The 25,060-nt window shown below is 41.3% G+C and overlaps 1 protein-coding gene across 1 annotated transcript; it reads right to left on the reverse strand.

The window, feature by feature from the left end:
• Positions 1-7,697: 7,697 nt before the first annotated feature.
• Positions 7,698-14,110, reverse strand: GAPDH (glyceraldehyde-3-phosphate dehydrogenase). The gene is made up of 12 exons (XM_063294698.1): positions 14,071-14,110; positions 13,346-13,391; positions 11,131-11,230; positions 10,486-10,592; positions 10,297-10,387; positions 9,748-9,863; positions 9,545-9,626; positions 9,212-9,363; positions 9,038-9,116; positions 8,534-8,617; positions 8,119-8,216; positions 7,698-7,921 (listed from the first exon to the last, which is right to left on the reverse strand). The coding sequence occupies exons 2-12, from the start codon at positions 13,369-13,371 to the stop codon at positions 7,852-7,854; spliced, it is 1,005 nt and encodes a 334-aa protein (XP_063150768.1). The 5' UTR covers positions 13,372-13,391; positions 14,071-14,110; the 3' UTR covers positions 7,698-7,851.
• Positions 14,111-25,060: the final 10,950 nt, after the last annotated feature.

Genomic DNA, 25,060 nt, shown 5'->3' on the forward strand with positions numbered 1-25,060 from the left:
CCAATGAAAGTAATAGGAGATCCAGGACAGATAAGGGAAACAGGGCTTCATACAGTCCTTAATTAATGGAATTCACTGCCACAGGATGTCCTTGGTCTCTGCCGTAACTATTTATATGCCAAATGTAGCTTCTGCATTATTATTTATCATTTCTTTAATATCCTATATTATAACTTATTTTCAATTTTTTCTGGGTGCATGTTTGTTTAAATATCTTTTAAAAGATAAATTATAACCTGTCATTCACCAGAAATACAATACTTGAGGCAATGTAACATTGAAATTACCCAGGTATGATAAAAAATAAAGTAAAATTAATGGTAATGCTGAAATTATTGATATAAAGGGAAATAAAAGATAACTTTAATAAACAGTAATAATCAGGATTTCATGAAGAAATTAAAATAGCCCAAGATAGATGAGTTCCTTAAAAAAGAAGAAAAACTATAACTATCTTCACAAAGGATTTCAGCAAGATGAAAAAAGGAAGACACTAGAAAAAGACAACGCAGTTGCATGCACACACACACAAAAGCTTACTGAAAATCTGGAAGGATGCTATTACTGGTGAAAAGAGGGACAGTCACACACACACCCCAAAATACAGAGGTGACCTGGATTTATAGAGTGCGTCAAGAAATGTAAAGCTTAGAATGAGCTGAAGTTTGTGCAGGATGCCAAGAACAACAAAATGGCTTTTTCTGAAAAAGGGTGTGGGGACATGGTATATATTTAGTGACGGTGATAATAGACTGACAAGTAACAAAAGAAAAGTAAAGCTATTTTGGTTCAGTCTTATCCCAAAGGGCATGGATTTTACCAGTCAGCTGTGGAGAGCAGTAAGAAGGGGCAAGATTGAAGCTCAGTACTGATAGAAACATGGCTAGGGATTTTTTTAAAACTTAAGTTTTAACCTTAAGTTTAAATCTGCAGGTCAGATTAACTGCATCCTAAGGTAATGAAGAAACGTGCAGATGATTGGGTTGAACCATCTGTGTTATTGTAGAGGGTGGAGGGAATGCCCTTGAGGGACAGGAGGAAGAGCCATTCCACAAGGAAACAGTCGGATAAAAGGGGCCCGAGTCTGGGGTAAGGAAGCAATGTGAGTAAACGTCTCAGACAAGCCCCTCCTTAGTTCACAGGAAGAGGGAAGGAGGAGGGAAGCACATTCAGACTTGCAAGGTTCTGTTACTAAAGCTTTACAATAAAAGTAGTCCTGACCTACATGGCATTGGTTTCCTAGTCTGGTCTACCTTGAAGGGCTGACAATTATCTTTGAGAAATCCTGATGAACTAGTGAAGTAACAGAAAACTGGAAGAGGACAACTATTGGTTCTGACTTCAGAAAGGAAGATTGGCAGCAGAACTCAAGCTTGTTAGTCTGACATTGTTATTGCCTGGATCAAAAGAGAGATCTGTGAGCATCTTGGTAATAATGTGCAAATTATCGGACATCAACATGGATTTGTTAATCAAGTCTTGCCATGGTGACATCATCTTACTTTCTGACTGGATCAATTCCTTAGTAGTTTGTAAAGGTGCCATAGGTATACTTGATTTTAGCAAGGGATTTGACTAAGTGTCCATGATATTTTTATTAGCAAGTTAAACATGGTTAAATGGTACATCTATTGACTGGAGCCAGAACTCACTTTGTTGGATATGAAAACGACGAAAACTGGACCAGAGATCTCTGAAAAGGAACTTACTTTATTGAGCGGTTTGCAAAGCGCGGTGGGCACCTCGACCAGGCTACACAGAGTCTGATCGAAAGGAGAGATGCCACACCCTTTTCCTTTGTTCAGACCCTTATATACATTCTTTGGTTGCTCTTTCCTGCCCCGAGATAGGTGGGTTCACAATCTATAGGTCATCCCTTTGCCCGTCACCTTTTCCCTAGCCTGATCTCCCATTGATTGGGGGTCTCAGACGCACAATCTTCCGACCACCTCATCCCCTGGACCCTCACCCTTATTTTACATGTGTTAATAGACATTCTTATCTTGAGACTTTCCGGACATTCCAAGGCCTTCACACATCGAAAGCTTTACTTGGGTTAGCTATTATCATTTGATGAGTTTCCCACTATCTCTTCCTGACTTGTTAATTTAAATGTGTAATGTTGTGTTGCTTACTAGCTTAAACTTTTTACATATATTGCTTCCCCCCTGCTATTAACTAGTATTAGTATTTGCACCTAAAAATCTCCCCCAACCAAGATCTATATGATATTGCTTTATATGGTTATATATATATAGATCTTCCTTATTTACAAATTGTATTTTTCTATACCTTACAACTTGAAAACCATATTTAAAGTATTCTCATCAGTGATTCCTCATCAAACTGGAGTAAGGTATAGTCAAAGAGTTCTGCCCTCGGCCTGGTATCTTCTTATAATTTTAATTAATGGAGTAGATGAAGATGACACAACACTTATCAAAATTTGCAGATGACAGAACTGAGTAGAATAGCAAACAATCTAAAGATAGAAACAGCATTCAAACTATTAATAGGTTAGAGAAATGGGCCTGAAATAACCTTAACACAGGAGAAACAAATAGAAAATTCTTTACTTAGGAGAAAAAGGAAATCAAATGCAGACACAGGATGAGGAATGCCTGGCTCAGTAACAGTGTGTGTGAAAAGGATCTTGGCTGCTAAAAAGGCAAATGCAATTTTAAGCAGCACCAGAAGAAGTATAGTTTCCAAACTTTTGTAAGGAAGTATTCTGGAGGCTGGTGCTTGTGTGATAAAAGAAATGAAAATAAGCTTTATTCAGGAAACTGTGAAAGGAGGGAAGGACTGAGAGCCCTGAGAACATCAGACTAACCAACCCAAGATACATTACATAGAGACATGCAAAAGGCCAGGAATGGTGCAGAGTCCTTCTGCTAATTTATCCTATATCTATTCCCTGTAACAGCCCATAGGTTTATAGGTGCAGGAATGGATAGCAATCATTCCTCCATATTAATTGGTCAGGCTCCACCTAGAGAACTGTTCCTAATTCTGAGCATTAAACTTCAAGAAAGATTTCGAGAAACTGAAGAATTGAAAGATGATCCAAGGAATGGAAACTAAATTTTATGAGGAGAGACTAAGTGATCCAGGTATGTTTAGCCCTGAGAAAATGGTGGTGGTGGGGAAACGATACCACTTTTTTAAGAGCCTGAAGGGAGGTCACTGATCTACTGTCACAGAGTGCAAGGTGCAGAATTAAGTCTTGCATTATGAATGTTGAGGGGAAGAACTTTGTCAGAGCGAGGGCAGTTTGACAGTGGTACCCCGTGTTTCTCAACCTTGGCAACTTTAAGAGGTGTGGACTTCAACTCCTAGAATTCCCCAGCCAGCTGCTCACAATAGGTAATCTTCACTGAGAATCACTGTTCTTCTCTGGCATTTCAATAATTAAAAAACAAAACAAAACTAGTTCAGTTCACACATCCAAGTTCATTTAAAATCTTCTGATGCATCTACTACAAGCTCTTGTGGTGTTTCTTAAAAGCAATAGAATCTGCTGTTGTAGGGTTCCAACATATACTCTGCCGATCTTTACTTTACAATAGCAAGTATGTCACAAGTAGCGCCCTGTTGCTTCAGGGTGTAAATGCAGGTAAAAAAAATGTTCTAAGATGAGCCTGCAGGTTTGTTTTTGCAGCCATCACTGCTCCATGTTTCTTCCACTTCCAGTCAAAACTCACGCTGACCTTCACACATTCAACATGCTGCTGCAACATTCACTGGGTTGGAAAACACTATTGTTAGAGGCAAAACCTTGTTCTGGGGTATAAATGATGTGCCTTTCCCCTGTTTACTGGGTGGGGGTGGGGATATATCTGTTTTGCAGAAAGCAGAAAAAGGACAGGAAAGCTGGATCCACCAGACTTGCAATTACTGCCCCCTGTTAAAGCAAGTTTTATTGCCTTGGAGAGCCATCTAGTGGGTTTTCAGCTGAAGTTAAAGGAATGCCAATAGATTTCTGTGCTTAAATTTAATCCCAAACTGTGCTGGTTTCATAGGCTTCAATGGTTTTGTGGTTGATAACTTTCCTGTCTCCCAAATGGGCAGCCATTTATTTCTAACCAGTTAATTTAATACCCGTATTTGCATACTGCTTTATTATGTTCCTTTTCCAAGGGGGCAGATGCACGCTAGAGCTATTTATATGGCATTTATTGCCTACTTACACTTCAACACAACTGCATTACCTTATAAGCAGGGGATAGGATGGGAGGGAAGGGTGATAGGATAAGCCAAGGCATTTACCATTTTAAGTTTTTTGCTGATAGAAATGGTTAGAGATTTAATCCTCAACAAATCATAAGCTAGATAAAATTCCAGCTAAAGACCAGCAGGAGAGCATAAGGGCTGCCATGGTTGATAAAAAAGGACAAAAGCAAAAAAAAAAAAAAGTTAACCTCAATGATAGTAGGCACATCACAGCCATGGCTAAAATCTTCAGATATCCTAAAGTAGTTATGTTCGATAATTACATATATTACTTTAAAACAGAAGATGTAGTGGATTGAAGGCCTGATGTTGCAACTTCCAACTTATGAATGAGTTGCTTATGTAGATTATTTATGATTACAATGAAATATAATCATCCTTCACTGAAACAAAAAAAAAAGTCTTTTAGTCATGACTCAATCCTTTATTAGGACTAGAAAGAGGCTTGGAAAGACTCTGAAATATCCACAATGGATGAATGGTTGGTAAAGATGGCAGGACTAGCAGAAATGGCAAAATTAATTTGTTTGCTTAAAGATTGACAATTACATTTATTAGTGACTGGAAACCCTTTATGGATTTTTTGCTGAAAAAAGAAAAAAAATGAACTGGTGATTTATGGATTTGATGATTAGAAAGGGTAGATTATGGAAAGAAGGAAATTATGATATAACCTTAGAGAGGGTAAAATATAAATGTACTTATAATTGCTGTTAAGATTGGAAGCCTCTTTCTTTCTAAAACTTCTTTAATAAAAATTATGTTTTTTTAAAAAATGGATTAGAAACAGGCTTCTCTTCATTACAGCCAGTATCTCTGATTCTGCTGTCTGAGATACTGGCTCAAACTAATCTCCTCTAAAAGCCATCATTTCTTGGATTTTCTAAATTAAATTTCCTCCCCCACGGCTAATTGAAATAAAGTCTGATTTAAGATTCTGTGGATTTTCCACACTATCTTGATCTTCCTTGGCTATGAAAAAGCTTTGTTTGAAATAAAACAGTGGATTCTTGACCTAGGCTTTACTACAAAACCCTATAATTTAGGCGTCCTAAGGAGAGCATTCTCAGCAGCCAAATACCTCACCGACATTTTGTGCCCAACACACAGGAAAGCTTTTATATCAGTCACAATATTTTACCTTCAGCTCTTCTGGAAGGGTCAACAGCACACTTACAGAAGATTCACTAAGCCCATGTCCTTTGGGGGAAATTGAATCAAGACCATAACTCCTCTTTCACCACCCCTTGTATTTAAATTAGTGTAAAGATTCAGTTGAGAGCCAGTTTGGTGTAGCGGTTAAAGGCACCAAGGTAGAAACTGGGAGCCTATGAGTTCCAAGAAAACTGCAGGGACATGTCCAGGCAGTCACCAGGAGTCGACACTGACTCGAAGGCACGTGCCAGGCGTAGTGAGACAGATGCTGTTTTTCTTCCCATCTTGGCAGACAACTTAGAGATGACCTCCAGGACAACTACTGTACATTCTGCATTAGAATGCATTCAACATCGTACATTCTGCCACCACTTTAGTCCTCCCATTTAGAATGTTACACTCATGGAAGAACTTTAAAACTGACACTTTCATGATCTTACAATGTTGACAGTCTGTGACAGCAAATTTATATTCATTTATTCATAAATAAGAGCCAGTTTGGTGTAGCGGTTAAGGCATCAGGCTACAAACTAGTTCTAGTCCCGCACAAAGCCAGCTGGGTGACCTCGGGCCAGTCCCTCTCTCAGCCCTAGGGAGGAGGCAATGGCAAACCACTTCCAAAAAACCTTGCCAAGAAAACCGCAGGGACTTGTCCAGGCAGTCTCCCGAGAATCAGACACAGTTGAATGGATTAAAAAAAAATCATGAATACGTAACAAACCTTTGTTTTTAGTTCCAGATTCCAAACAGTCACATTGTAATTCCTTTCTGGTGTATGAAGGAACTCCAGATAGGCAGGGGACATTTCAGAGTTGGATGTCTTTGTTCATCCTTATTGTCACCATCATAACCATCATGCTCAGTTTGCAGGAGGTTGTGCAGGCTGTGACAGCCTCTCTCACTTAGTGAGAGGTAGCTGGGGAAACCAAGTTGAAGTACAGGTAGTCCTCACTTAACAACCATTCATTTAGTAACAGTTCAGACTTACAATGGTGTTGAAAAAAATTACTTAAGATTGGTTCTCACACTTATGACTATTGCAGCATCCCTGCAGTCATGTGATCACGATTTGGGCGCTTGGCAACCAGTTTGCATTTATGACCATTGCGTCACATGGTCACCATTTTCAACCTGCTGGCCAGCTTCTGGCAAGCAAAATCAATGTGGAACTGCATCGTTCACTTAATGACCGCATGGTTTGCTTGACACCCGTGGTGATTCACTTAACTGCTGCAAAAAAGTTTGTAAAATTGGGTCAGATTCACTTAATGACTGCTTCATTTAGCAACCAAAATTCCAGCCCCCATTGTGGTCATTAACTGAGGACCACCTGTACATCCTTCCTCCAAAACAACAGGTGGCAGCTGCAGAAATATTAACTAACCCATACCAGCAGCTTTGCCATGCACCTGGGCAGGAGTTGGGGCCAGGGGCACAGCTAGGAGAGTTGAGGCCCTTCTCATCACCCACCAGTGTTGCAGCCCTCCTCTGGATGCCCACGCCCCTCAAAGGGACCTCTTGAGTAGAAAATTTTCCTTGCACACCATCTTTCCTCACAAGGATTCTTCTCCACAAAATGTGGCATCCATGTTTGCACAGGAAGATGTATGTAGCATTAAATCCACTGCTGCAGGGGAGCATAGCTGTTTCAGCTTGCCAAAGTACATATAACATGGGTAGCATTTGCATTTCCTGATTCCACCCATTTCTGCTGGGATGGGAAGTTCGTCATCCAATATATCCTTATTTCAGTCCAGAGTGGGAAGTGGAAAAAATATTAAAAATTGGTTGAGCTAGGGGTACTGCAGTAAAACCTATTCATGCAGAGCAATCAAGGATTGCGGAAGGAACAAGCCTGCACAAGTTCCAAGTATTTGTTTAGTACATAGGCTACTGCTGGCTGTGATTGCTTAAACTCAGCATATAGCTAATTTCCAGAGCAGGAGCTCAAAACTATTCACATATTCTAGAGGAAGCTACAGAAAAATATTGGGCCAATTTATGCAAGTCGAAAAGCAATGCTTTTTGAAATAGATTCTAGAAGTGATGTAGTACTTTTTGAAACAGGAAACAAAGGCCTGTGCCAAGCGTATTTCCTTAACGAAGCCAGAGCCCAGGATTAAAAAAAGGATTCTTCATATACTGCCTACTAGGTAAAGGAGGGCATTTTCATGTGGCAGCTCTACCCTGGGGCCTGCAAATGTGTTGTGGGGAGCACTGTAAAATGTAAGCCAGATCTTAACCTTTGGAAAGCCCCCTTTTACATTTACATCCCCATCCCCAATATTACCACACAAGGGACGAAAGTGTTTGAGACAGTGATGACTTTATTAAGAGGGGAGATGTTACTGAAACATTCACGTTTCTTCCAGCCTCTCTACTTCCTCAGAGGCAGATGGAACAAAGTGCCTCTAACTGCAAAATACAGAGCCAAGTTGTAAGAAAAAGAAAACGGTACAGTCTTTACTCCTTAGATGCCATATGAACCAACAAGTCTACCACTCGCTTGCTGTATCCATATTCGTTGTCATACCTAGGAAAGAAAGGAGGGCTTCTTTCAGTCTCCTTTGGGAGAAACAGCAGTAGCAGAAAGAGCAGGATGAAGCCACTGCTTGCCACCACATACTCCTGCTTCTGCTGTCCTGCTGAACACTAGATGCTGTGCCTCCACCCCTTCCCAAATCCAGCAAGCCAACTGACAGCAATCATCTAGCCCCTTCCATCTCTTACCAGGAGACCAGCTTGACAAAATGATCATTGAGAGCAATGCCAGCAGCTGCATCAAAGATGGAAGAGTGGGAATCACCATTGAAGTCACAGGAGACCACCTGGAGGAGAAGCAGAAGGAGATCTCACAATACATTAAGATAAGCATTGAAGGGGGAAGCCTTGGACTTAAGCCTCCATGTACATTTATGAGCCAAATCAAGCACGCCTAGGATGAATGGTTGGCCGTACCAGATAATAGCCACGTTTCACCTGTTGAAGGCAGACAAACAACAGAAAGCACATCTTATGGCTACATACAGCCATGTCTAGAAATTTGGCAATAGCTTTTAGGTATTACAACCACATTGCAACAATTGCTGCGAAGTGCTCCAATGGACCTAAGTCGTTTTTCTATGGTCAAAGAAATTCAGTTTACCTGGTCCTCTGTGTATCCCAGAATACCCTTCATTGGGCCATCAGCAGCTGCCTTCACAACTTTCTTAATATCATCATACTTGGCCTAGAAAGCAAGTGAGGGAGAGAGAAGTATAAGGTAAGTGAACTCTGCCCCGATTTCCTATTGTGCAGCAAGTTTATGGTCAATTCATTCTCACCCGCATCTGCTACTACTCAAACAGCCTTGGCAAAAAACATGCTCCAGATCTTGAGGACTGTAAGTTCCCTGCCCCTAACTTAAAAGTTATAAAGAACTTCATCGTAATAAACTTAGAGCAGCCTTTCCCCCCAAATCTGGCAGTTTGAATAAATTCCCATGAAGCTATAGAGTGAAAAGTGAAGACTATTAGATCTGCAAACCACAGGACAACCCTTACACTAGTTTTCTGTATCCCTTTGCTGCCATATAGGGATTCTCTAGATTTCTGCACTCCAATCCTGTACTACCAGAAAAGTAGGCTCAGAAGAAGTGTAGAATACTCACTGGTTTCTCTAAGCGGCATGTTAAGTCCACAACAGAAACATTTGGAGTTGGGACACGGAAAGCCATTCCTGTGAGTTTCCTGTGAGTGTATGAGAAGACCCAGGTTAAGATATACATACTCATTGTTTTAGCCGATGCCTCAATCACCGTCTCTTTGGGCCCAGGAAGGCTTACCCATTCAGCTCAGGAATGACTTTGCCCACAGCCTTGGCTGCACCTGTGGATGCTGGGATGATATTCTGAGCAGCTCCTCTGCCATCTCTCCACATCTTCCCGGAGGGACCATCCACAGTCTTCTGCGTGGCTGTGATGGCATGAACTGTGGTCTGGAATCAAAGAGGCAGAACAGACCATTTTTACCACACAAAACTGAATGCATATTGCAAGTATCACAGAAAGTATTTGCATACACAGTCACCTCTCCTGTTTAGCATTCCACCATTATGCAACACAATTCTGAATGCTTTTAAGCATTGGAGAAACAGAAGGCCTATGCAATTCACCTACCATAAGACCTTCCACAATGCCATAGTTGTCATGGATGACCTTGGCCAGTGGTGCCAGGCAGTTGGTAGTGCAAGAAGCATTGCTGAAAAATAAAGGAAAGAGGCACCCAATGGATTAACATATACCATTCTGAGCCCTTCTAGAAGACACTTGGGACCCCATGTTATCCTGGCAGCACTGGTTTGCTTCCCCCACATAGTCACCTGACGACTTTCAAAGACTTGTCATATTTCTCATGATTGACACCCATCACAAACATGGGAGCATCAGCTGATGGAGCAGATATTACAACACGTTTAGCACCACCCTTCAAGTGAGCCTATAAGGGAAAAGGGTAACAAAATTTTACCTCCTATTCAAGAATACAAGTAATATATGACTGGACAGTAAACAACAGTCTTAAGAAGAATCTATTCAACATGCTGCTATGTAGACTCTTTTCTCTGGATTTCTCCCATAGTATGATGGCAATGTTTGATAGGTCACAGCCACATGGATGAGGCTGGCTATAAATATTTTAGGTTTAAAGTTGTCTATGTCCAAATGCCAAAAGATATTTTGCTCCACCACAGTACTCCATCATTGAATCTACTTCCTTCCCAGAAGATAGGTGATTTGAGCATATGTACATATCACATTTAACTCTTAAAAAAAAAAAAATACAAAACAGCTATGAATCCAGATCCAAATTTCCCATCAATACCAGAACAGTTGTACTCCTCTTTACAGCAGAAAGTCCTACAGATACCCACACTAGCTTTCTCTGTGGTGGTGAATACACCAGTTGATTCCACAACATATTCTGCACCGGCCTCACCCCACTTGATGTTTGCAGGATCACGCCTGGCAAGAAAAAAACAGAGAAGGATCAGCTTAGTCTCTGCAAGCAAGTAGTAGACTATACAAGTAAGGACAGCCAGAATGGAGGGGACGTTACTCACTCTTGGAAAACAGTGATGGCATGTCCATTGATGACAAGTTTTCCATTCTCAGCGTTGACTGTGCCATGGAAACGGCCATGAGTGGAGTCATACTTAAACATGTACACCTGCAATTAAGATGCCCAACATTAACTCAACCTTCATGGGGAAACTTCCCTTTAACCCGCAAAGGGCCCATACCCACAAAAAGTAAGAAAGTTGAATGAACAAAACCAATCCTGATGTTGGAAGAAATGTGAAGTACTGAAGTAATACCACAAACTGTTTTTACCCAATATTTTGTCCACAAAACGCTGGAAAGATAGTTTTTCTCTATGCAGTAACTTTGTGCCTAACTGTCCCTTTGCAGATTGTTTTCTAGCACCATTTACACAGAGACAACATGACTACTTTAGCCGCACGCTGCTCAGGATGGTGTCTTCCATCAGGGTTTTATATTTAAGAAAATGTGAAAGCATCCTTGTCTAGAGATGCCAAACCTTTCTTTTAATTTATAAATGTAGCTTACTGACATACTTTTCTAAAAATATTGGAGGGCAGTGTTATTTGTTGGCATATGAATGTTCCTATGATAAGGTGTAACATGGCTTTGCCTTAAAAAGCAGACAAACTCAAGCTTCACAAAGAACAACTGTGGGTTATTACCATGTAGTTCAGATCAATGAAGGGGTCATTGATAGCCACAACTTGGACCTTATCACAGCTGACTGCTGCTCTGGTGACCAGACGGCCAATACGGCCAAATCTAGAGGAAGAAATATATAAAAGCAACTGTTATCTCCAGAATTGGTTAAGAGAACTAACTTGGCTCAACATGCAGGGGACAGAAGAAAAGCAGTTTGAGAAATCATCAGAGACCAACTCCTTGGATAGGAAAAGAAACAGACTGTAGTAACTACCCAGAATTGCTGGGAGTCGGGTGGCATATAAATATTAAGTAGCAAATATTAGGAAGAGCTTAGAGACAAATTACTTAGTGCCCTACAGAAAATTAACAATTTCTTAGCAGTGGCTATGCAAAATGAGGATGGAATTTGTACTCCAAAACACTTAAGACACCTGCACCTATTTCTAGTTTAGGCCATAGAACCTGATCTAGTTCTGGGCAAAGCAAATTTATTCAGGGTGGACTTTGTCTTAACACTGAATGTCTATTTGAGCCTTTTCTCCGGTATTTTAAATGGTAGCAAAACATCCCTTTAGCGACATACTGTGTAACTGTCATTGAAACACACAACTTGCATTCCACATTTGATTTGTTCTACTCCTATTCCCTACTCTTAGCAAACCACAGAATCCAACAGGAGTCACTCACTGGGCTTATGTTAGGGATGCTATTAATGTAGAGCAACCATCTACCAATACCAGAATAAAGACTGGTAGGCTACAGCTCAGAAAATCCCTATCAGTTTCTCTGTAGAGGTAAGGGGCCAATGAGAAAATGGAAGAGGGCAGGGCTGGGACTCTGCCCATTAGAGACATACTTCAGAGCCCTAAAACAGCATATGGCTTTAGGGGACCACGTGGCGGCTTTGTATTTGAAACAAAGAGCATCCCTGCAGGAAACTGAACAACTCCCCTCCCCCCAAACCTTTTGCAGTCATCCTCCTCAGAAATCCATCTTTCCTCCTCTCCAAAATAATGCAGCATTACCACATCTTGAAGTTATCATGTAGGTTGCTGTCTGAGAAGGATTTCCCTCTCAAGTCAGAAAGACTGCTTTAAAATCTTTGCAGGACAAGTGTTTTTTGAAAAGTTAGTGTTTCACACATTCTCAGCACTACCAAGAGAGTAAATGGGAATTGAAGCATTTACAGCTGCACAAAGCTGCCTTATAGAAAGTCTGTATGACTTATCCAACTAGTAAGAATGCTTCAGGGTTTCCTATCTCTGAAATCCAAGACTACAGAGCTTTCAGGGATCACACCCAGAACTCTCTACAGAGAAAGCATACATCCTGCCAGTAAGCCCTGAAAACAAGTTCCTGATATTTCACTATCAGTCCTCACACTGACCATGGTATCACTTAGGCAGAGATTCTCTCAAGTTGCATCTGTTCATTTGCCTCTTTCCTAGGCAACACTGCATGAAACTTCCCTCTTTTACACCCCCATCCTGCTACTAAAAGGTCAGGCACTAACTTTAGAGCCAGTCCTCTCAGACACTGAGGCGGAGTTATCTAGTTACAGTTTTCAGCCTCCAAGTAGAGTAAGAAGGTCACATTCTTAACAGGCCCTTCAGACTGAAGGATACACAATCCTCCCAGCAGATGTTACAAGATGCTCTGAGTTTGCAGGATGCAAAGATACCAGAAGGCAAAAATACAGCAATAAAAGTGAGGGAGAAGATCAGAGAAGTATTGTAGCTTTCTGATGGGAATGACTCAGCACATAATGTTCAAGGAAATGAATCATCTCTGGCTTCCTGCACCCATCATGGCCACAAGCCTGCTCCATGTGCTTTTGCTGTCCCAGAGAGCGCATGGAAATAAAAAGCCCGGAGGGCAACCTTAAACCTCTACAGGATGCCACTTGATTAAGGGAGAAAAAGTGCCAAGGAGGACACAAGCAGATCCTGTTTGAGTGAACAGCTGCTGGAAAGGGGAGGTGGGTGGGTCAGGATGACTTCTAGATGTCCTTGTAAAGGAAAGGAATGCTGGGCTGGACTCTCCTGCTGCAATCCCCCAAGATCTGCAAAAAGCGCAGACTGGACAGCAGCACAAGGCATCCCGAAGCCAAATACTCCCATTGGCCGGGAAGTTATTCAAGTGCTCCGTTGCAAGGGCTGCCCCTCGCCCCTCCCCCCGCGCTCCCTGCCATGCATAGGCGGACTCGCTGCACGTCCGCCCCCTCGAACTCACCCGTTGATGCCAATTTTCACCACCATTGCCTCTGGAAAACGCGTTCCTAGAGAAAGAGGACGCGAGCTTAATCACCGGTTCCAAAAACTTCAACTCTCCCCGCCCGCCCCAACCCTCAACATTCTCTACAGGCTCTGAACTATTGCGAGCCGCTGAGCGCCCACACTAAAACACTTTTCTTATCCTCTCCCTCGAAAACTTTTTTCCTTCAGGCAGAGCAGCGCCGCCTTACCCCGGGCAAACGGGAGGCAAAAAGCCTTGCGGAAGAGAAATTAAAACCACCGTGTTACGGAATCGCGGGCGGCCTGCGACTCCTTCCACACCTGCGGGAGTCTGGCGAGCAGCTGCCTTTCTGGAAGACTTTTCCCCCGCCCGCAAGCGCTCCTCGAAACTTTGTTCCCACCCTGCCCGCTCACGGGAGCCGAGCACGCGCCGCGGAGTTGAGCATCCTGGGTCCTCGGCTGTTGCTCCCACCCCGAGCAATACAAGGTTGCTCTGCAGTTCAGCCTCGCCTGGCACGACTACAGCCTGCAAACGGTCCTCCCACCCGGCCCACAGCCTCGCCAAGCCCGGGTGTTGGAGGGACGGGACGGTGCCCGGCCAGTCCCCCCTCGCCACCGCGCTCTTCGCTGGCGTCTCTCGGGCGCCGGTAAGCCGCCCCGTCACGTCCGTTGCCAGGGAAAGTTGCGATACCAGGGGCTCTCCCCGTAAAAGCGAGCGCTTACCCAAGGGATCCTGACCTTACTCAGCTCCGCAGTGCAGCGAGGAGGTGAGAAGGAAGGGCTCCGCTACTCTGTCCTTTATACAGCCCGGTATGATAATGACGAGGCCCGACCTCCAGCGCAGGCACCGAATCAGAGTGCGAGGGTGCCGGAGGGGAGGTTACGTGTCGAGAGTAGAGATTTCCCCAGCCGGGCGCCATTTCCCCGCCGCCCTGCTTTCCGCCCGACTCAGAGGAGAAGGACCCTTTGTTCTCTCCCGCCACAACTCCTCAGCCTCACCCACACTGGTCGTCCCAACCCCTGAAAACGCCTGTTTGGCCGATTCGGAATCGCCGTGCTGAACTGATCACTCTTCTATGGCGGCAGGTGATTTATCGATCAGTTACTTCAGCCAAATTGAAGGAGATCTGCTTGGGCTTTTATATTTTTCTCCAGACCAGGAAAAAATCCTCCGAAAGAAAGAAGAAAAGCAAGATAAAGCGTCTAATACTGGTAATGTGCCTTTCCTTTTCCCCAGACAGGCAGATACATTGGGAGCTTTTGCCTGCTCAACTTGGCACCTGCGGCATTTTGCAATCTCAACAAAGCACTTTGGAATCAAAGCTGGTCCCTAAACCTTGTACATTTGCCGGCTCATAGGCTGAATCATATCACCAGGTCCATGCAACAGCTTAAGCCGTCGCTTGAGTTTAACTATTAAGTTACCCACTATTGATTGGGTTCACTCAAAATGCTACGCCAAAACCAAAGAAACTATATTACAGCTTAGCTTGTTCCATGACCGAGGCATTAGAAAAACTTACATGAAAGAAGGAAATAGCCAGCATGCCTTCAGGCTCTGCTTGTTCAGAGATACTCAGTGGACCGCTATTGAAAGAACGCTGGAATTAGAAAAACATTTTTCTCATTTAATAAGCAATTCCAACCCCTGTATTAGCTGTGATATTAAAACAGAACCTACATATTCAGAAGCAGTTTAACACATGAACTAGAATCTGTCTCCCCCTACAATGGTACAACGCACAAAATTCTTAGGAATATCTCACTCAAAATAATTGCAGTAATGCTACAGTCACTTGCATGGAACATGGTGACATGGATCATTTTTCCCAAAATGATTCATGAAACAAAATTAACACTGAAATAAGGCATGTAAATCAAATACCCTGGCTGGGTTCTAGCTTGCAATCTTTAGCAGCCAGACATTGGAGCTTCTGCCAAAATTGCTGAACCCCAGGGATATTTAGATGGTGCACGTGGAGGGCCAAAATAAAAGTTGGGGGGGAGGGGCTTGAAGGATGCAGTTGGACTGGGCATGGATGGATCAAGGCCTCTCTTCAAGTATGGTGACTATCTCAGGACATAGACTGGCTGAATTTGCACATCTAAGCCATAAACCACCTTTAATAAAGTGTTAATGTCTGCGTTCACAGGACAGGCTAAGCTAAAAGAGTCTTTCTGAGTGAGATGGGCAGTGACTATATTTGAAATATAAATGAATAAAAGTAAATCATATACATTTTGGCATCCTGCTTATATAAACCCCACCATCATTTGATTGTTCTAGACCTGAGAGTTATGTGTAGAAAATCATGAAGAAGGATATCAAAGTTCTGATTCTGTAATCTCACCTATACATCTTAGCTCATCATTGAATCAACATGCCTGAGATATCATCACCTTGCAGCCCTGCACAATTCTGAAGAAAGTTGCTTGCGCTGAGATTAGCTAGAGAAACCACAAGACTACTTCAGTTGGAGCTCTTTTCCTCTTTCCCCAAAGAGGAAATGTGTGCCACAGTTGATACAGTAACGGAGCAGGAGAAGCCCAGCCTTTCAAGACCGACCAGTGGTAGAAGTTTGGAAGAACATACAGTACTTCAACTCTTCCCCCCACTCCAAACAAAAGAACTGCAGCGTGTTTTCCAAGCAACCAAGGCATGATTTGTTATCAGAGGGTGATTCTTACATCTCCACGCTGCATCCAGTATATCTCGCAAGTTAAGAGGAGGTATATTTATAACTGTGCTAAAAATTACTTCTACAGAAGGAGCTCTTAAAAAACAGCCCAATGCAGAAGCACCATGTAACTGTCCCATGTAACTGCACAAGGGTTGCATTGTTAAGCAAATCAATGTAACAACAAGTGTCAGTCCATCTGTTACGTTTTGTTTCCTTCGTGTTTCCCTGCACTAACTCCTAAAGCACGTAAGGAACCACTCAATCATGAAAAACAAAGGTAGCATGCTTGGAAGCAAACACGTATTTGAAAGAGCCTTTGGGAGAATAGCTCAGCTCAGATAAATCCTAGATATATTTATGAGCTGCAAATTAATTCGGGCTGTTGCAACCTACTTCTTCTGTGTTTATTCAGGACAACTCCCCCTCCCCCAACTGGGGCCTTTTCATGCTAGTTTTCTGCATTCCTCTGGCAAATGATACTCTGATTGTTCATTGACCCGGCAACATCTCTCCCTTCACCAGCCTTTTCTCTTAACTCAGCACGAGCAGCATCTCTAATAAGGGCCAGGAGAGAAGGGAAGTTGCCCCTAGAATTCTACTGGAGGAACGTGACAGCGGAAATCCCGCCTTCTCGTTACATTGGGCTGCGCGCATCAGTTGAATCTGCAGTCCTGCCCCCTTTGCTCAGATACAGTCCGAGTTGTCTACAAGGGCCGTGGGTGTCGCCTTAGCAGCCTCTGGCAGTCCACAGCTGAAGGAGATACACTGCTGCGATAGAAATCAGGCCGTGTGCGGACACAGGCATATTTTGAGTTAAGCTAGAGTATCATTCTAGCAAATCACTAGAAACTATGCCTCAGAGCAAACAAGCAAAATTAATAGAAACCAAAGTCTCTCCTGGTAGCTCATTACTTTTTATTATTACATTTTTATTAAACATTTTTGAAAAAAGAAAATATGAGAGAAATAGATGAAGTGAATAAATAGGAAATTTAGAAGCACCATAGTTAGGTTACAATTTTCAATGTTTCATTAATTAGTTTTAACCAAATATATTTTGAAAACTACAGGTTGTTAACATCCAAACAATATATAAATATCTACTGCAGTAGTCATCACAGTATACTGTAAACCATAAGATTAAAAGTTACAGTAAATTCTATCCAAGCTACTGAAGATCTACTGATTTAACAGATCTTTACTGCAAGAATATTAGGCTTTATGTTAAGAGAAACCCACATTTCAGATATGGTACAAGGCCATATATAGCATTATAATCCAAAATGGTATCCAAGTTGATTTAAATTCTGTATCAGATTTACTTTTGAGATACAGAGTTAATTAGGACACTGAGTTGTACTCCTACACTTCATTTGCCATTCTTCCTCAGACTTTCCAGTTGGAAGCATAGAGTAACCTTGAAGCAGTTACTATATGCGATGCTAGTTCAATATATTTTGTGGAACTGTAAGGTTTAGTAATACTTAATTTTAAAAATAGTGGTACATGACTGTAGTGAAATGTGCACGACTGAATGTGCATGACTAAAGGTTTGTGGGATAGAGATGGGAGAAAGTTAAGATTCTGCCTCTATGGCCTATACGTGATCTGTTTGGGCCACTATAACTTTGATCTCAAAATGGTACCTAGCAGTTCTCCGGAAAAAAATCAAACATGATTCATCTCCAACAGGACTACTTACTTACCTTGTGGGTACTCGGATAAAATGTCTGCATTGCAGATCAGATGTCATCTTAACTGTATAAGGATTAAGCAACATGATATTTACAGAAGCCAGGGAGCACTGGCAGAATCTGAAATAGTACATTTTAGACTTGGGACCTTTAAGAGACACAGAGATAATTTTGTTCAGCATTTATATATTTTGTGTGGATGCAAGGATGCCTGTGCTCAAGGATCTGAGTCATAGGCATTCATAACCACGCTTGATAGAATAAAGACTCAAAGAGTCTGCCTCTCACTGAAAAAGTAGTCCACTTGAAAATAATTGCATCATAATGATTTTTCTCAGTGTTGTCTTCTGAGAATTCTAAATCATTAAATTTGTGATTAAAATTTAAAAATAGATCAGACCTGATAGCTACCAAGAATTAATGCCTTAATTGTTTTGGGCTGTATAAAGGCTGCCAAGAAGTGATGTCCAGTTGATTTCTTACCTATGTGCTTATGCTCTCAAGTAGGATTCTGAGCAGTGGATGGACTAGATAAGTGGTCTTTTTAAAAATGGTCACTTGAATATTTTAGCCATAATAATAGGAACCCATTTATTTCCTGCCCTATGTGGAAAATGGAGAAAAAAAGGCTGAGGAGCTGCTGTGGAGAGGCAGGTGGAGAGTGGATTCCAAGGGATTCTGGAGAAAGTTTATCTGGCTCAGGATGTAACTTGATTCCTATCGCCCAGCCAGTATTCCCTGTACTACAGAAGGACTAAGGGACTAAGTTTAGCCCTGGCTGAGTTTATGACCTTTATCAAAAGGCCAAAGGGCTGGCTTATGATTTGATGCTACCAAAATGCCAAAGGGTTGGTAGTCCCTATTACCACAATCTGCATAGAATAATCACTCCTGCATTGATTGATTGACTGATTGATGCTACTGTCATCTGGATTTTATATTGTATTTATGTTTATGTCATAGTTGTATTTTTATTTATTAGAGTATTTTAATGTTTTTATCTTTGTTGTAAACTGCCCAGGGTCCCCCCTTTGGGGGGAGATGGGTAGCTGCTAAATAAAATTAAATAAATAAATAAATTGGGAATGGCTGTCCATATAACCAACAGCACAACTTGTCACCCACCAGGCTATGTCTGTACTGTGTGGCCTACCAGGGGTTTAACTGTTTTCTCAAATATGCAGCAAAGAAGTTTGTCAGACTGCATTTGGCCCCATTTTCTTCTACTATAGAAAGGGGGAAACGAGTTCAATTTGAGGTTTTTGGAGCATTTACACAATCACAGCATTTTGTTTGATGAGCAAACAACTGCCAGCAAGGACTCCGAGCAGGGGACAGAGGACAAATAACAGGGGAACATCAAATGTTAGTATACCTCCATTTATGCTATCACTAACATTAGAAAACTAACCTAGTTTTTTGTGATAGAGTTACCAGGAAGTGAATGCACTGGAGGAGACGAAAAGGGGTAAAGTCTCCTTTTGGTTGAGTTTTCCCATTGATGAAGAACATGCTGTAAAGCTGCTGCCTTACACGGAATCATATGATCGGTCAGTTCATCTAACACAAGTTCCTGAGTGATAGGCAGTGGCTTTCCCTAGGATTTTGGCAGAAAGTTCCCCAGGCTTGACATACTGTACTGTGCTTTGAGTCTGTGATTTTACATGCCAAACTTCTCAGGCCTGAAGGAGAAATCTAGACAATTTATCCTATAGTAGAAATACTGAGTCTGGCCATTTGCTTTCCTTCAGTAATTACCCTGAATCTGCATCTGATGTTAGTTTATTTATATCGATTTATAGGACCACCCATCTCAACAATATGACTATGGGCGGCTAACAAGAATTAAAATAAATAAACAAACAAACAGTATGCAAAAATACAATTCCCAGCCAGCTAATTTATTTATTCATTTATTTTCTATCACTTTATTATTTTTATAAATAACTCAAGGTGGCCAACATACCTAATACTCCTTCCTCCTACTATTTTCCCTCAATAACAACCCTGTGAAGTGAGTTGGGCTGAGAGCGTGTGACCGGCCCAAGGTCACCCAGGCGGCTTTCATGCCTAAGGCGGGACTAGAACTCTCAGTCTCCTGGTTTCTAGCCCGTTGCCTTAACCACTAGACCAAGCTGGCTCTAATATGAAGTGGCTCCTGAAAACACCATTCACCAACAGCCTGGGCATAATTACTCTCCTGGCCCCCATGCCTGGGAATATAGCCAGGTCTTTGACACTTTCTTACAGGGGAGCAAAATCAGGGCCAGCTGAACCTCAGGTTGTATGGTGTGCCAGAGGGCAGGTGCAGCTATGGAAAAGGCATACTTCTTGGGTCCCACTAGATGACAGTCCCTAATAGACGGGACCCAGAACATGCCCCTCTTGCTTGACCTAATGGGATGGGTAGAAATGAGGATAAGGTGGTCCCTCAAATACCCTGGTCCCATGCCTTATGGGTAATAACCAATACCTTAACTTGCACCCAGAAGCAAGTTGGAAGCCAGTGCAGCTCACAGAACAACCACGTAACATCAGCATAACAAAGCACTACCATAATTGCCCGTACCACCTCATTCTGGACCAGCTGAAGCTTTTTGCAGGCAGCCCCATGTAGAGAACATTGCAATAATCCTCTCAGGAGGTGACAAAAGCATGAGTGACCTTGCACAGTGCTTCCTGATCCATGAAAGGGTGCAGTTGGTATGCAAAATGAAGCTGCGCAAAGGCTTTTCTGATCACAGCTGTCACTTGCTCTTCAAACAAGAGCTGGGAGGCCAGGAAGACCCCCAAATTGTGCACCAGTTTTGTCTGGGGTAGTAGGACCCCATCCAGACCTAAGGATGGAAAACCACCAGATCTCGGAGGCCCTAACAGCCAGACACTCCATCTTGTTAGCTGAAAGCTGTTCACACCCATCAAGTTTGGTATATTGAAATCTGTATGCAGCTGAGAGACAGCTCACATTATTGCAATTTTTCCATCATCAGTCCCAAGGATATTGGCTTCCTGGTGCCACGTTTTAGCCCGCATGGTCTCCTTGGCTTTCAATACTGAACAAAGAAGTGGGGCAGGACCTAGGAAGCGAGCACCAGAAGATTGGCTAGCAAAACAGAGCAAGCTAGTTATAGTTACTGGCCAGGATTAATAAAGGCAAACTTACTAGAGAGCATATCCCTCCCTTCTTTACATACAGAAACCTATGACTTTAGAAAACAGTACAATAAGCCTAACAGAAATGTAATGAACTACAATAGCTGGAACCAGGGCAGGGGTATTAAAAAATGTCAAGATGGTGGTTGCAACTACACCACTGATGCCCTGCGCATTTTTATGTGCAATGCACACATTATGCTCATAAAAAAACAGAGCTTCGATTGTGCAGTTGCAGTCTTCACTTTTTTGACCTTCCCTGGCTGGAACATGCTTATTTAAGAACCTAATCAGAAGTAGTCAGTGAGTACAAGGGGTTGTTATTTCTATGATGTTATATGATATAATGTCTATAGTTACAACATTTCAGCAAAAATAGGCCTTATGCTAAACTGTTGCCTGTGAAGCTACTTGGAAGCAATGGAAAGCATAGGCTGATATTCCTGCTTCTATAATGCTACAGATGTTTCTTTGGGAGCCTAAAGACAACTAGCAACAGCAACAACAAGCTGAAGGTATATTTATGTCAAGCTCAACTCCTGGTGATTATGTGAACACAACCAACTAGTTCTCTTGACAACAGTAGGAATGATTAATCTGTAATTTTGACCAATCTAAGATGTGGTTGATTTTGCTGCCACCTGCTGCATGTCAGACCTAATGACCTTTATCATAAAAATAATTTAAAGTTAGTGGCAGCAAGAACTAAAATGATAAACGAATTTGTGTGACCCCCATAAATAAAAATGCCATTTAATTTGAAGTTGGGCAAGAAATAAAATAGGCTACTTACTTTTGTTAAATAAATTTTAATCTTCCTTATTGCTTACTTCCAATTAAAATATTTTACTATACGTTGCAAGATTCTATCATTGTTTCAGTTACATGAAATCAACCTGATTTAAAACCATATTGCTTAGTGTTGCATAAGTTTTATTTTTGAGACAGCTGCTCTAATTTTTCATTCAACATTTATTTTGAATTGATATTTGCTGTTTATAGTGGCAATTGTAGGAAATCTTGACTTTGTCCAGGCAGAAAGGGAGCAAGTTCTGATAGGACTCCACCTTTGGGTGCACAAGTCATCAGGACTTATAGGTGCAAAGCTGAAGCCCATGATAGTAAATCTGCTGGTCATTTTGCCTTCACAAAAACTCTCCACTTGGTGAGGTGCCAATTTTGGTGGCCCTCGCTTTGTGCTGATGTGCAATCCTACGTCACATCATGCCACGTCTGTGCCCAAGCAGAGGAAGGGGGGGGGGTGGACTGCAAGGACTGCTACAACTAGTAGCCTGCCCAAAAGCTCCCTGGAAAGAAATTGCCATGGATTTTATTGTGGATTTACCTGAGAGTAAAAACAAGACTGTAATTTAATAGGTGGTTGTTAGTTGTTTCAGCTCTTATAATTTTTGGGGAATAGATATTGCAGATTTCCAATGGTTAGGAAGTAATCTGAGATGAGCAAATACCTATCACAGATGGCTGTGATAGGCCAGGCCAAAAGAATCTTGCCTTTTTCTTTTGATGGAGTAAAATAAATGTTTAATTGTATTTCCCTGCAACAATGAATTTAAGAACCTACTGGCTAAATCCATCGTAAAGTGATTGCAATAAGAAGTCTGTTATGATTTTGCTTTCAATTTGTTTCCCCTATCATTTTAACTGTTAATTTTCCCTATTTTTAAAATCTCTTTAAATGATTGCAAACTTAAGTATTATACAGATATTTATTATTAGTAGCTTAAAGGATAATTCTGGATTTAGTCCAATTCACGTTATAATTACACTATTAATACGTGAATGCAATAAAAACCTTAAGTGCATTCATCAGCTTTTTTGAATTTTATAGTTCCAATTTAACAACAGCTGAGTTTGTTTTTACAGTACAGAATGTGAGTTTACTAACTTTTGGCCTCAAGAAGCTGTTACTAAAATTAAACCTATGAAACTGGGGAAGGTTCTTGGCCCAGATTTGCTGGTTTATTCGTACAAAAGTATATTTGGTTTTAGCTTTTATATGACATCTTAAAAATGTTTGATTAGTTTTGAATTATTTTGGGTTTCTCTAAAGTTCCATACTTCAGACTGGTATGATTTATTCAATCCCTAAATCACAAGTGATTAGCAAAGGTTAGCTTTCCCTTTTTTACTTTTAATCTAGCTTCAGAACTGCTTGCTATATTGAAATTATATAATGAAATTCTGAAACTATTGAAAGAATGTTATTGTTTGTGAATATATTTTGTAGATCAAAGAGGAACATTATTTTCCTAATCCCATTTTATTACTATGGCATTCTCTGTACTCACTGTGTAAGTTGCAGTAAATCATACCCGATACCACTGGATTGTAGCAGTAATTCCTTTTACTATTCAAGATAATTGTGATAAACATAAATTTAACCCTAAAGCTGATTAACATTTCAAAAAAATCTTCCTATTTTAATGTCTTGTTATTTCAAATGAATGTATAGGATAAGATATTAAATAAATTCTTGGCAGGAAAATCCTGCAAAACTTTCATTGCACAAATTAGTTACTTGTTGGAAAAAATAGATTTAATGTCCCACAAGCGTAGGCATTTATTTTAGCTTTAGAATAAGGAACTTCAAATGCAGCTTGCCTTTGGGCTCGGCCTGAGAGTTATTATATGACCCCGCTCCAATCCTTGTTTGTGCAGGGGTAATTTTCAGTACCTGCACTTAATGAAGCAACATAAATATGGAAATATTGAGTTACAGATATAATTTGATACTTTCACTTACAAAAGTTTACATTTAAAAATAGCAGGAAAATATATTATCTGGGTAGACCGGGTCTCTTGTGATAGTATTACTTCTGATTAACTCAGTTCTGAGGAAACTTTAAAAAAACTGTACAGTTAAAAAAAACTTCTGGTGATAGAAGTTTTGTGCTCCTTTTAATACCAGATGGAAGTTGCTGGATGGAGGTTGAAAAACAAGTGATATCCTCTTCAACCTCCAGAGTGCTGAAACATTTGTCTTCTGTTTGGACACCTATAATGGATCCCAAGAAACAGAACTTTGTGATTCATCCAAGCAGAATCAAATAACCCAGAGCCTGAAACAATTCCATGCTTTCCCCTCAATGCAGAAAGAAACTGCAAGGAGGAATAAAAGGTGACTAGGAAGGATGCAGTGAGGGAGCCTGATGTCTTAGACCTAGATGCCCATAGATCTTGGGGGAAATACCCTACTTTATCTCCAGTGAACCAAACCATAGATGTCTTCAGCACCTGTGGCCATTCAAACTGAATGGAAGTTTTTAAATAATATACAGCACTGTTTCTCAACCTCAGCGACTTTAAGATGTGTGGACTCCACCTCCCATAATTCCCCCAGCCAACCATGCTGGCTGTGGAATTCTGGGAGTTGGAGTCCACATGTCTTAAAGTCGCTGAGGTTGAGAAACACTGTTGTAGAGCAACTGTATATTATAACAGGGGTTGCCATAGTATGAACCAAGGAAGAACAAGAAAAATAGTATCTTGGAGCTATTTCTCTGTCACCCCATTTTAAATTTGTTTTATTATTTTGTGGCTGTGGTAATACATTCATTTTTGGACCCCCACTCAGTGAACTTTAGATACAATGGCATTTTATTTCAGACTTTATGCTCAAATAATGGACAAAGTCTGCTTTTTCCAAGCAGTCTGGACAATTGACACAATTTCTGTAGTTTGCAGGTATTTATGCAAATGATGTAAATTCTGCTCTAACAGATACCCTTTCTCCCCAGTTAGTCTGCAAAATTGAGGTTTTACTGTATTCTCAGCTGCTTTCCAGCTTCTAGATAGACCAACCCATCTGGAACTTAAACAGGCATCTTTGCCCCTCCACCCCAAGTTGTTCAGGACCCTTTAATCTGGAAGTCTTCTGCAGGCTGAGTTCCACTCCTATTCAAGAGCATCTGTGCACATGTGCTTCTGAGAGAACATTTCTCCTCTTTTTCTTTTACTTGGAACAGATAGGAATCATCAAACCAAGAGCTGTACATTTGCCTTGCTTTCGATTTTCCATTACTGCTTTTGTTTTTGACTGATTCCTGTGTGATGGCTATGTAGAACCTGAAAGTTTGAATTCATTTGAACCCAGCCAAGATGCACTTATTGCCATGAGCTCTTATTTTAAAAAAGCTCTTTTGCTCTTTCTATTTTACATGATTA

This window comes from Candoia aspera, chromosome 2 (assembly GCF_035149785.1).
Source record: "Candoia aspera isolate rCanAsp1 chromosome 2, rCanAsp1.hap2, whole genome shotgun sequence".
Lineage (NCBI taxonomy): Eukaryota > Metazoa > Chordata > Lepidosauria > Squamata > Boidae > Candoia > Candoia aspera.

Excerpts from the sequence above, each read along its gene's own strand:
- GAPDH (XM_063294698.1), bottom strand. The coding sequence starts at position 13,371 with ATGGTGGTGAAAATTGGCATCAACGG. Across the intron at positions 9,627-9,747 it reads AAGTCTTTGAAAGTCGTCAG|CAATGCTTCTTGCACTACCA; the intron begins GTGACTATGTGG and ends TTTATTTTTCAG. Across the intron at positions 9,364-9,544 it reads GCATTGTGGAAGGTCTTATG|ACCACAGTTCATGCCATCAC; the intron begins GTAGGTGAATTG and ends CTTTGATTCCAG.